Raw genomic sequence first — 13,484 nt, 5'->3', positions numbered from 1 at the left:
TCACAATACAGCTTCGTATTATGTTGAATTGTGACAGATAAACATTAGAAATAGCCGAAGTGAAATCCATTCTAGGACCTGGGTATGATAGACACCTCTAGCGTTACAGACATAGGAATGAGCACTTGGTAGAAGTAGTGGGTGGTCCTGAAAAGGACCTTTGTGTTGATGGTATCAGCGGGTTTACTTGGAGCTGGTGTACTTCGTCACGGCCTTGGTGCCCTCAGACACGGCGTGCTTGGCCAGCTCCCCGGGCAGCAGCAGGCGGACGGCGGTCTGGATCTCCCTGGAGGTGATGGTGGAGCGCTTGTTGTAGTGGGCCAGACGGGAGGCCTCACCGGCAATGCGCTCGAAGATGTCGCTCACGAAGGAGTTCATGATGCCCATAGCCTTGGAGGAGATACCGGTGTCGGGGTGGACCTGCTTCAGGACCTTGTAGACGTAGATGGCATAGCTCTCCTTCCTGGGCCTGCGCCTCTTCTTGCCGGACTTGGTCACGGCCTTGGAGACGGCCTTCTTGGAGCCTTTCTTCGCAGCTTTTGGTGCATCAGGCATGATGAGTTCGTTCTGTGTAACAGATAACGAGTACCTAATCTGCGATCGGACCACTTTATATTTCCGTGTCTGATGCAAACACAGCTGTGCCCTCGCTCTCACGGGATTGGCTGATTGTTGTGCTCCACACTGCGCATGCACGGACATGAAACCCTCCTCAACTCCTCAGCTTTGACTCAACCGCTGTTTGAAATATCAGACTGTGATACTGTGTGAAAATCATTGTTAGGATTCAATAAGCTCAGACAGGAATACCAGTTTGTTAACAATATTAATTAGTACATATAAGATTTCTACATTCAGTTCATTCTAAAAACTCGACAGTTCATCAGACGGAGAGTCTTTCAGAGCCAGATACCTCCGACGACAGACGCAGCACAGCATTCCTCCCTGAGCCATCGCCAGCAGAGCCTGACTGCTCTCATCCACGGACCTATACCAACCAAGGTAGAGGTAGTGATGACCAAGGCGCGCTCTCTCTCTCCTTTTAAAATCCCACTGGTGTCACTAAGCACTTGAAATTCACACTTCACTTTCATTGTGTTTCACTTCATACACACACACACACACACACACACACACACTCACACACACTCACACTCACACTCACACTCACAACAATGGCCACTTCCAAACCCTTAACCACACTGGAGAGGAAAGGAATATGGACCTCAGCTTTTGGAGCACATGACAAGACACAAAGGAAATCTGACCCCAATCCAAAGACCAGGAAGAACCCAGAAGACGCAAATCATCCAGACCCACTGCAACAGCCAGCCCTAATCCCCCCACCCCTACTGAGCCACCAATCCCCCCCACCACAGAGAATATAGACCATCTCATCATCAAAAACATCTTTGCTCAAATCAACCACCTGTATTCTGAACTTGGCAAATGCACTCAGTCCACCCCCCTCAGCAGCACCATCACCCAGATGAAATCCACTCTTACCACCATGGAACAAATCTTACTTGAAGGACAGGACCCACATACCCCCCTCCCCGACCCTGGAAGACTGCACTCGTCACTATGATCCACAAACCCGGAAAAGACCCCCACAACGTCATCAGCTACCGCCCCATTAGCCTCCTCAGCCACATCGGAAAACTTTTTGAAAAAAAATCATCACCTCCCGAATAAGTAATCACATCGAATCAATAGGTCTCATCGGTATCCACCAAGCAGGTTTCAGAAAAGGCAGAGCAACAACAGACAACATCCTCCGTTTATCCGAAGACATCTACAGAAACTTCAATAAAAAACAAATCACCCTAGCAATATTCTTCGATGTTGAAAAAGCATTTGACAAAGTATGGCATAACGGTCTCATATACAGATTACTGGACACCAATCTCAAACTCCCCAAATCCACCCAATCCATCATCTCCAGCTTCCTCAACAACAACCGCCACATCAAGGTCAAAGTCAACTCAGCCATCTCGACACCATTCACCCCCCAAGCAGGAGTACCACAAGGCGCAGTTCTCAGTCCACTTCTATTTCTCATCTATACCTCAGACATCTACTACCCCCCAGCCACCATAGCCAAAGTTTCACAGTTTGCCGATGAGCTCTGCTACTGGTCCAGCTCAAAATATCCACAACTAGCAGCGAATAAACTCCAACACTGCTGTCAAGTGGCCCTCACTCTTGTGAGGTTTTAACTGCAGCTTCCCCCGCTTGAAAAGGCAGCTTGCTTCAGAAGATGTGACTGGAATTCACTCAATGACCAAGATTCAGCTTTCTTACTTTTCTTTCATTTGAAAGTTGCCACGGCCAAAACAGGTGGAAAAACCTTAAACACATACAAAATAGAAGGTCAAGAAAACTGTAACCCAAGAATCCATAATCAATCACCATAACCCAAATCAACTACTTAGTTTTTAAAAAAGGCACTAGAAACCAAACTTGAAAATAAGTGGAAAATACCCATACTTAAAACCCAAAAATGAATTAAATATATTTAAAATTGAATGATGATTTTAACCTTACAACTTTGTCAGCTTTTAACTCCTCAACCCACATGATATTAAATATATAACATTTTAACCATTTCGATCACATAATTTGCTCACAGCCCACAACCCCAATGCAAGCAGCACAGACACACAACTGAAAAAATGTGGAACTGCTCACCGGCTCCTTCTTTGAACCAAGCTTTTAGTCCAGCAGTCTCCTTTTCCCCAATCCAGACTCTCTAACACACTGTTCACACCTCACTGTCCTGTGAGTGAATGCCTCTCAAACCCCCTGATTTCCAGATTGTCTTCACCTGGTGCCCTAAATCAGCTGGCTTCAGGCTTGGAGACACGCCCACACCTGATGCACTCAGGCAGAGATGGGCGCGGCCTGCAGCTCAACTCAACAATTGCATAACAGAAATAGAAACCTGGCCAAGCATGTGGCGTATCAAACTCAACCCCGTCAAAATCCAATGTGTAATCTTCACCAAAACTCAACACCTACAGCTCAACAACACCAACCTCTCATTATTCAACCAACAAATCAGCATCAGCAACGAAGCAACTCTCCTTTCAAAGCAACATGACCTGGACCAAATTCATCACAAAACTGGAACAAAAAGGAAACAACAGACTGAACCACCTCAAAGCCCTCTGCGGAAAGCACGGCGCATCACCCTCAACAATAACCAAAGTCTATCTAGCCTACATCCGACCCCTGTTTGAATACTCCGTCCCCGCCTGGATCACCCTCACCAGCAACCAGATACAACGCCTCCAAGTCATACAAAATAAGCACTAAAACTGGCCCACCGTCTCCCAAACTATATCAGCAACCGCTACATTCACAGAATAACCGGCATCCAGACCATCGGACAGAGACACCAAACAATAGCCCTAAGATATTTAAGTACAGCAACAAACAACCCTGCCCTCCAGAGAACCATCCAAGAAGCCAAACAAACTGTCAACACCCCCCTGTCATTCATCCTCCAGCTGAAGCCCCCCCTGATCCCCCCTCTTCTATGGCCGAGTAACTCAACACAAAACACACAACACAGACCACAAAACACTCACACGGACACATGAATATGAATAGATCACTTATGACACACATACACACACGCCTGCACTAAATACACATGAGCACTTTATTCTCTCTCTCTCTCTACACAACCAAACTTTGAAGAGTCGTTTCCTCAAACTGTCACCTTGTTACCATGAGATCAACACGATCACAACTTCTAAAGTCTCAGATGTTTTGTTTTCCAGAACAGTGAAACCTGCTGAAGAATTTAATTTTGCAAATGTCTACCTTCTGCTCATGTCACTTGTATTTAATATTCTACTTGTCTGTCAGCTTTACTGTAAATACTAAGTTTCTCTTGTCTACTCTGTACACATCTTGTGCATGACGGACATTTTTTCTGTTTTGGTTTTCAGTTCTTCAGGGTCACACTACTTCTGCTAAGAGCTCCATTCCAGCTGTTGCTTTTTGCTTTAACTCATAATGGATGTTAGTCGTGTAATTATTGTCCCATTTTGTATAATGACTTGACTGAAGATTAAATAAGTGGCTCCTTGTTTGACTGCAAACATGTAAAAAGATTTACTGAATGTTAAAGCTTGTTCAGTCACTTAAAGAAATAAAAGAAGGATTCACAGAAATCCTGTTTATAAATAAACAAAGCAGCACATCTGAAGGTTTCACCGATCAACTTCCAAAACACTGTAATCATCTTATTCACTGTTATAACATTGATCATAGTTATTTAATATTGGCATCTTCCATGGCTACATCCTTTATCTTAGTCACTGTTCATCATACACAAATATAAAATCACTCATATTGTCATTACTAGTTGACATGACATCGCCTTAACTACTGCTGCTGACCCACAACACAAGTTACTCTTTCAGACTTAATAATGTGTCGCTATCGTTAACAGGTTGTTGGCTTCACAACAAAAACAAGAAATACATTAACGAAAGGACAGTCACCACAAACACTCATTGGTGGCTGATCTGTGGAGATCTGGCTCATAGATCCACTTCAGGCAGCCCTGCTGTATAAATAATATCATAAAGTGCAGCCTCCCTCCTCACAGGGCTAACCAGCTTTAAAGCTTATTACTCAGCAAGAAAGTAATCAGTTTAAAATGCATTAGTAATGTGTGAATGCTCTCTAGTGGACAGAATGTATAACAACATCGTACTGATAGTGACATTGGGAATTTGTATACAGTGTATAGATTGATACAGTAGTAAACATAGATAATAACCTAGATTTGAGCATTACTATTGTAAACATAATTTGATTATTAAAAGCAATGACCATGTGAATTTATATTATCATTGCTTCATTTTCTGTGTTTCAAAGTAAAGTAAAAAAAAAAACAGATTTATCTGCTCACGTTGGCTCCAAAACATCTTTATGTAACAAATCAATATCTAATGTGAAGTTCAGTTTCTGGACTTTGAGCATCTACGATCTGAATGTGTCACCACAGTATTTGATTTTCATCTCTGTCGTCTAAACAGACATAAAGCTGCACAACCACACAAACCACAGACACAGAAACATGTGTAACAAGGGGAAATAAACTGCTTTTTTCTACTTTAGTAATAGAACTCGACCAGTCTATTAACTGGCTGATGTTATTGGCAGATATTAACCTATCACAGATATATTGATATTGGCATGTATGCTGTATAACTTATAATGTCCTTTCAGACAATAAATTGATTGTTTAACTGTAAAAAATATCCTGCCTGTGTTACGTATCTTTGTCACAAATGTTTGATAACCACATTTGAATAGTTGCACGAAAACAATTAAAAAATGTGTGTGCCAATATATTGATATCAGATGTTTTACCTCCTAATAGTGGCCTCCCTCAGGCTCTACTTAGCCTTAGTACATAACATCGACTCCAGATTAATTTTAATACATCTCAAAGAGCAAATAAGTCTCACTTTATCACTTTGCTGGGTACATTTTGTGTTTTGCCTTCTTGTTTTAACTCACTAAAGACTAGACTTCTTGTGTTGGCTTCACTGTTGATGCTTATTCAGTAATATTGTCTTCATGAGTTTCCTGCTTTCTGCTTAATTATCAAAGCACTTTGTAAACTCTGTTTTTAAAAGGTGCTATATAAATAAAGTTTTATGATGATTATTATCATCATCATCATCATCTGCTCTACATCATGCTAGCATATTTCTTGTTTCAGAAAATAATGTGAATTATACATTTTCATTTCAGCCCCTCTTAAAATCAACTCAACATGTGTTCATTATTTTGACTGAATCTATCATTATTTTGCATGGCTGCCACTAGTAACACTGTTTGACCAAGTAGGGTAGAAGTAGTGCATTAAATGTCACACACTGATAGAAAATCTGAATCCCACTCTGTGTCTGTATAATGATCATAATGATCATAATGATGATCAGCTTCATCAGTAAAAATCTAAACAGTTTCTCAGAATCCAAATGTCAGAAGTCCAAATCTTCACTTTCTGCTGTGACACTTTACATAACAGTGTAACTGTTACATTAAATACACTGACATTTAATTGTCAATATGTTCATTAATATTATGATTATTACCAGTTTATTGATATTGAATCTCGCCCTCAGCAGCAGAGACGTTCACAGCCTCACTGAGACTTTTATATAATTAGTATCAGATGTTGTGTCAGTGCAGTTTGTAAACTGTGATCGTGTTGTTGTTGATCTCTTCTCCTGGGACAAGGATCCTCCTCTGTGGCTCTTCCTGAGGTTTCTTCCGTCTGTGTTTGCTGCCACCAGAATAACTTCATTTTATGACAAACCGATCATCACCGGATGTTTGTTTTCACCTCGAGTCCCTGAACGAACATGTGGGCCAGCTGGAAAACAGCTTTTGACGGAGCTCTGCAGCATTTTTAAACGTTTTAGCAGAGAAATGAGAGGGAAAAGTCGCCGAGCAGCGCTGGACACGACGCTGAATGTGTGCGGTTTGGAGGCTCCCCGCACGAAACGCAGAGATCCTCAGAGCTCTACGTGACTTCAACACGAAGAGACACATGTCCGCTGTCTGCTCCCCCGCTGCCAGCCTGCAGCTCTGCTCCTACACTTAGTTTAACGTCTTTTATCGATGAGGAGAAAACACAAGTGACACCAAGTTCAGACTGTACACAGGAGCCGCGGCACGGTTGAGTCTCCACGGTTCTCATGGTGTGTTTAAGTACAGCTCCGTGCTTTGTGTTCTCTAACTCCATTAGACATTTGTCGCTCACTGTAGGAACTGTAGGATCGATCCAAAATGTCAGAAGCCGCTCCAGCTCCGGCCACAACAGCCAAGAAGAAGCAGGTGACCAAGCCGAGAACCGGTCCCGGCCTCAGCGACATGATTGTTACGATTGTGTCCGCATCCAAAGAGCGAGGGGGCGTGTCGGGGTCGGCCATCAAGAGGGCTCTGACCGCCAGGGGGTACGACGTGGAGAAAAACAACGCCCGCGTTAGACTCGCCGTCAGGACTCTGGTGCTGAAGGGGACTCTGATCCAGGCCAGGGGGACCGGGGTATCCGGGTCCTTCAAGATCAGCAAGAAGGCGGCCGAGCCCAAAGCTAAGAAGGGAACTAAACAGGCCGCTGCGAAGGCGAAGAAACCCGCAACACCAACCAAGAAGCCAGCCGCTAAGAAAACACCGAAGAAGGCGAAGAAACCAGCGGCCAAGAAAACAACCAGAAGCCCCAAGAAAACAACCAAGAGCCCCAAGAAAACAACCAAGAGCCCAAAGAAAGTAACCAGGAGCCCCAAGAAGGTAGCAAAGAGCCTGAAGATGGTGAAGGCCCCAAAGAAAGGGTCTAAGAAGACCACTGCAGTCAAGAAGTCACCTGTAAAGAGAGTCTCCAAGCCCAAAACCAAGAAGACAACGCCCAAGAAGAAGTGAGCCGTAATCAGTCTGAACAACCGTCCAACTAAAGGCTCTTTTAAGAGCCACACACATCTTCTGAGAGAGTTCAGTCCTGGTTATCATTAACTTCAGTGAACACACATTTCAGACGAGAGGAGACATGAAGGAAATGGGTTTTATCACATTACTGATTAATAACACCCCTTATTTCAAACATACTTCACTTTACAGAGGAAGGTTTATTTAAAAATCAAATTGTGCTTGAGACACCTAAACACACTTCATTGAGGGAACTGCTTTAAAACAAGAAGCGACACTTCAGATGGAAATAAACTCTAAAATACCCAATTTGTTCAATATCAGTGAATTAAATCCAGTTTAAAGTGAAATCAAACAGCTGCATTAAGTTGTGTGAAGTTCAGATGAGACTGAACATCACAACATTATTCATGTGCTGCTGGTCTTTACTTTATTCAGTGAGTAAAGAAACAACGAGACATTATTTAATAATAAAACTGTCAGACAGAATCTGTGTAACAGCTTCTTTATTCTGTCAAAATGTCACTTTACATTTTAATTACATTAAATTCATCACTTACAACAATTACCAAATTATCTCTGTGAATTTATGTCTGTTATTTTATTGAGCACTTGGATCAACAATATAACCATAATGTTTTAAGTGTCAAAGGGCTCAATTCTTAATCACCTTCAGCTTCAATATATTTAAAGTGCACATCACAAATGCATCACATCACATGTCTCTGCTCAGTGAGAGCATGTTGTAACGTTTGTCCTGTAACCTGATATTAACAGGAGGTTCCTGTGTCTGTCAACAGTGTTCACCATGAAGACTTCCTACTGTCTGGATTTAGTGTCTCAGCTGGAACAAGTTATGAAAATTATTTATTTTGTTGTTGGCTTTTCAGTTAATTACCTCAGCCAACATTTGCAGCCATTTTGTTTTGCAAATATAAACTGAACACTTTGTTTCCTTTTCTTTGGCTTATACTGTATGTGGATGGTACTTTGTAATTGAATTCATGGAGACTCGTTTTACAATGTAAGAAGTGTCAAGCTATTTTAGAGATAGTGTTGTTTCTGTGACAGTGATATGATTGTAGGAAATGTCTGTTTCTCTGCACAGCTGGGTTTATTAAATTCAGGAAACATCAGTCAAAGAGTTTGACCATCTTCCTCCTGGGGACACTACAGAGTCTCTGTAAGTTTATCTACACACTTCAGACACAAGGCAATTCAAATAACATTACATTAAGACGTTAAAGATGACATCTGAAATACTTACAAAACAAGTGGAAAGGCATGACAGAATGTAAGTATGTCTCGAGTTGAAGTAGTGCTCATCGTGAAAATACTCACTGTACCCCTAAATCTGAGTATTATAACTCTACAGTTCTGAGGTTGTGACGTAGTTTAGATGTAGTTATTTACGTCAGCCACAAGATGTCACTGCAGCCTGTGAGCATGTGTTAGTTAAACTGGGACTTCCGGGTCCCAGTTCATAGTATGTTTTCAGATAAGCTAAGTCACAGCAGCTAAGATGCTATGTGCTAGTATGTTCAGGGATGACTACAATGATAATAAAGTGAAGTTAAACCTTGTGTGTCATTAAACCTCATGAGAGGATGTGTTCTACTTCATATTAGTATAATACACGTAATACTTATGATTTCTGCTACTTTATAGATCCAATCACTACATGTTGGACTGCAACACATTACATCTACATACAGTTAAACATCAGTGTATCTCAGTAACATGAGGAACGTTGCTTCTTATCAGAGAGAAGTGGGGGGCTCTTAAAAGAGCCGTTGTGTGGGTTGAAGTCGGGTTCTGGTCTTTACTTGGACTTGGCGGCCTTCTCGGTCTTCTTGGGCAGGAGGACGGCCTGGATGTTGGGCAGCACACCACCCTGCGCGATGGTCACTCCGCCGAGCAGCTTGTTGAGCTCCTCGTCGTTGCGGACAGCCAGCTGCAAGTGACGGGGGATGATCCTGGTCTTCTTGTTGTCGCGAGCAGCGTTTCCAGCCAGCTCCAAGATCTCAGCGGTCAGGTACTCCAGCACGGCCGCCAGGTAGACGGGGGCGCCGGCTCCGACACGCTGGGCGTAGTTACCCTTCCTCAGGAGCCTGTGGACACGACCCACTGGGAACTGGAGTCCGGCACGGGAGGAGCGGGACTTTGCCTTTGCTCTGGCCTTTCCACCGGTCTTTCCTCGTCCAGACATGTTCAGATACTTTCTAGAGATCAACTCAGAGAAACTGTAGATCGCTGCCAGCAGCCCTGCTCTATATATCCGGGGAGCGAGCCGGGATTCACGATGGACCAATCAGAAACGAGGCTCCAGCAGAGGGCGGCCGCTCTGGATTCTTGGCGGACTTTTTGAAACGATTCTCCGCCAATAAGCTGCGGAGATTCGCAGCACTGCGCCCCACGAGGAGCCCCTAACCAATCGCGAGCCAGAGGATCCGTTTTAGCGTCACGGATCACAGCCGGTCTCACAGTTTAAGAGCAGCGCGTCTCTTCCCGTCACACACACAAGAAACAATGGCAAGAACCAAGCAGACAGCCCGTAAATCCACCGGAGGAAAGGCTCCCAGGAAGCAGCTAGCCACCAAGGCTGCCCGCAAGAGCGCCCCGGCCACCGGCGGAGTCAAGAAGCCCCATCGTTACAGGCCCGGTACCGTGGCTCTCAGAGAGATCCGTCGTTACCAGAAGTCCACCGAGCTGCTCATCCGCAAGCTGCCCTTCCAGCGCCTGGTCAGGGAGATCGCTCAGGACTTCAAGACCGACCTGCGCTTCCAGAGCTCCGCCGTCATGGCGCTGCAGGAGTCCAGCGAGGCTTACCTGGTCGGCCTGTTCGAGGACACCAACCTGTGCGCCATCCACGCCAAGAGGGTCACCATCATGCCCAAAGACATCCAGCTGGCCCGCCGCATCCGTGGAGAGAGAGCTTAAACTCCCCTCACACCGCAACAACACAACGGCTCTTTTAAGAGCCACACACTCCTTCACTAAAGAGCTTCTTCTTTCTGTAGCTGTTACACAAATATACACAATTACACTATAATACACTGAGCTGAGGATTCAGGTTGGATCAAAGACATTATTTTAGTCGTTAAATATATCTACGTTTTGTCTTAACACTCCTACAGTAATGTTCACTTCAGAGATCACAACATATGAACATTTCTTCATAATTTCACCTTTAACCACAACTCACTTTTTCAAATGCCGATATTTGTCAATGATCCTAAAAATTAGGACCACATGTGCTGTTATGTTTCCTCACTCCTTAAATATTTTTTCTCAATCTGAGGCACATGTAGGTGACAGAATGACAATGCAATGAGTCAGAAAGTTGTTTTATTTAATCGGGTTTCTTAAAGAGGAAAAAAAGGAAACAATGGTCCAAATAGATATAAGACAAACAGATAATTCTCTACAATGATTTATTTTCTTCGGCCTGTTCTAATGTGTTTTAGCTGATCTCAACCAACAATCATCTCAACAAATATTTAAAAAAGAATTCAATTTCAATTTGTTGCTTGTTATTACTCAAATATTAATATAGCCTATTGATTTTAGATGCACACATTTTAACACATTGTCCCACATTACCCATCATTTATCTGTTTGTTCTGGATCTATGATTCCTCTCATAGCTATATGATTCAGACTATAATTATTCTGGCATATATTTTATACTCAGTATTCATAATGATACAATCTAATATAATTGTGTTAATGAAATCGACCCCCTTTTAAACACAAGCAATAACAGCTGACAGACTGTGTTCACAACTGTAGTTTACATGTTCTTAAATCATAGAGGCACTAAACCTCTAATAATCTCTTATAGTATAGTGGTTACTGTATCATCACATAATATTAAACTATAACCTACAATCAGTAACTATGTTCATCTGTAACACTATCAGATTCACCTCGGAGCATCTGGAGCAGTGAACACTTTAATAACACGTGTTTTCATCTACATTTTCTACCAACGTTTTTAAATCCGACGATCAATCTGGATCTAGGAGGACTGGCGCTTCATGTCAGCGCATGCTCAGTTAGTCTACAACAAGCCAGCCAATGATATACGAGCAACAACGCAGTGACATTTGCATCAGGCTCAAATATATCCTGTCTTCAGACAGAGCTGAAGTTATCCGTCTTTGACTTTACTGATCACTGACATCATGCCTGCCGATGCGCCCAAAGCAGGGAAGAAAGGCTCCAAGAAAGCCGTTTCTAAAGCCACCAAGAGCGGCAAGAAGAGGAGAAAGACCAGGAAGGAGAGCTATGCCATCTACGTCTACAAGGTCCTGAAGCAGGTCCACCCTGACACCGGTATTTCCTCCAAGGCCATGGGCATCATGAACTCCTTTGTGAGCGACATCTTCGAGCGCATCGCCGGTGAGGCCTCCCGTCTGGCCCACTACAACAAGCGCTCCACCATCACCTCCAGGGAGATCCAGACCGCCGTCCGCCTGCTGCTGCCCGGGGAGCTGGCCAAGCACGCCGTGTCTGAGGGCACCAAGGCCGTGACCAAGTACACCAGCTCTAAGTAAACCAGCTGATACCATCAACACAAAAGGTCCTTTTCAGGACCACACACTACTTCTACTAAGCGCTTCATTCCAACTGTTGTCATGTTACTGCGGGATGTTGACGGTGATGGCAATCAAATGATAAAAGTGGAAATACAGTTATCATTGAATGTAATGGGAAATGTACCAGGCATGACAACATGGGCACATTAGCTACAGTCCAGATACTCGAAATGTGAGAATTCTTCCTATTCAGTTTGTCTAATCAATGTCCTCATTGGCCATGTATACATCTGTCTCAGAAAAGATTTGGAGCTTGAAACTCTACAGTGACATCTAGTGGCCGGTCAAACTCGTGGCAGCCCTTCAATAATGCAACACATCAATTCAATCTAAATATACACAGAACAGTTCCAACATAATATACCATGAAGTGTTGATGTACACCTGCCACAGCCAAGAGCTCATATCATCTGTTTGCAATCTTCAGTCAGAACCTAAATGTCTCCCATTGGATCACTGTCCACCTTTGTATTCACACGATTTCAACTACAACCACAATATTACAACTCAAAAACTTAATGAAGACGGTTCATCGCCGGGTTAATTTTTATTTTAATCCATTTTGTTATTCTTTGTGATGACTTGTTTTCCTTTAGGCCTTATTGTAACGTGTTCGAGCTATCAATCATCTCTCATCATTTAACTCTTCCAGGTGAAGTGTAATAAAAACTGCAAATAAGATATTTGTCATATTTCCTATTTTGGTAGCTGGTCACTCAAACAGGGTTTGTACCTTCAGGCATTAGCATTAAATAACCAGAATATCATGGAAGAGAGAAGTTTACAGTTCACTGTCTAACAGTTTGTTTTAAAATCATGGTGCAACTTCTTTTCCCAGCCTCACCTGCTGCAGTTTATCCACAGACAGGTGGAGGATAACGAATTGGGCTAATTTATAGTATTTTGTAATTGTATCTATTCATATAGTCTGTTTTTATAATAGATGTATATAATCATTCATCTGTATCAACACATGTTTTATACAATTAATCCATAAACACATTGATTCAAACAAGAATCTGCAGGACTGCTGTCAGGCTGTCACGCGCTCTGCAGCAGGTCATTAAATATGCAAATGAGGGCAAAATCTCCGTCAAATTTAACAAAATAAAACGTAAATACTCATCAGTGTGTTAACAACGATATTGTTGCGTTTATATACAGCTTGAGACAAAATAAATGATGCTAACTTCACCAGCAGTCAGGGAGCATCACAACAGCTCCCCAAGCTTTGCCGAGACGATAAAGCTACGTCACTTTAGCGTCTTTGTGTAGCGTTAATTAAAGTCCCCCCGCTACAACAGGTGATACGGAACTATGAAAACACGTATTCAATATAACGCTGTTGATACAGAAATGTAGACATTGTGGCAGAGAATATTACACACAGGCTCTGAGAATGTTCACCAAAATAAAAAAAAATGG

General features: G+C 42.9%; 5 protein-coding genes across 5 annotated transcripts; 3 read left to right on the top strand and 2 right to left on the bottom strand.

Annotated features, from left to right (window-relative positions):
• Positions 1–69: 69 nt before the first annotated feature.
• Positions 70–619, bottom strand: LOC311269521 (histone H2B 1/2-like). The gene has a single exon (XM_084373707.1). The coding sequence runs from the start codon at positions 553–555 to the stop codon at positions 184–186; it is 372 nt and encodes a 123-aa protein (XP_084229833.1). The 5' UTR covers positions 556–619; the 3' UTR covers positions 70–183.
• A 6,206-nt stretch (positions 620–6,825) lies between these two features.
• LOC311269029 (histone H1-like) lies at positions 6,826–7,455 on the top strand (the record flags this gene model as incomplete). Its single annotated transcript, XM_084373010.1, has 1 exon — positions 6,826–7,455. One exon carries the CDS (start codon positions 6,826–6,828, stop codon positions 7,453–7,455), a length of 630 nt encoding a protein of 209 aa, XP_084229136.1.
• A 452-nt stretch (positions 7,456–7,907) lies between these two features.
• On the bottom strand, positions 7,908–9,692 carry LOC311269464 (histone H2A-like). The gene has a single exon (XM_084373615.1). It carries the CDS (start codon positions 9,665–9,667, stop codon positions 9,281–9,283), a length of 387 nt encoding a protein of 128 aa, XP_084229741.1. The 5' UTR covers positions 9,668–9,692; the 3' UTR covers positions 7,908–9,280.
• A 295-nt stretch (positions 9,693–9,987) lies between these two features.
• On the top strand, positions 9,988–10,418 carry LOC311269462 (histone H3.2; the record flags this gene model as incomplete). Its single annotated transcript, XM_084373613.1, has 1 exon — positions 9,988–10,418. One exon carries the CDS (start codon positions 9,988–9,990, stop codon positions 10,396–10,398), a length of 411 nt encoding a protein of 136 aa, XP_084229739.1. The 3' UTR covers positions 10,399–10,418.
• Positions 10,419–11,639: 1,221 nt separating this feature from the next.
• Positions 11,640–12,550, top strand: LOC311269468 (histone H2B 1/2-like). Its single transcript, XM_084373619.1, has one exon. It carries the CDS (start codon positions 11,646–11,648, stop codon positions 12,015–12,017), a length of 372 nt encoding a protein of 123 aa, XP_084229745.1. The 5' UTR covers positions 11,640–11,645; the 3' UTR covers positions 12,018–12,550.
• Positions 12,551–13,484: the final 934 nt, after the last annotated feature.

This window comes from Pagrus pagrus, assembly GCF_965226575.1.
Source record: "Pagrus pagrus genome assembly, chromosome: 14".
NCBI classification, from domain to species: Eukaryota; Metazoa; Chordata; class Actinopteri; order Spariformes; family Sparidae; genus Pagrus; species Pagrus pagrus.
Note: the sequence above shows the minus strand (reverse complement) of the source record. Positions and strands in the feature narration are given on the sequence as shown.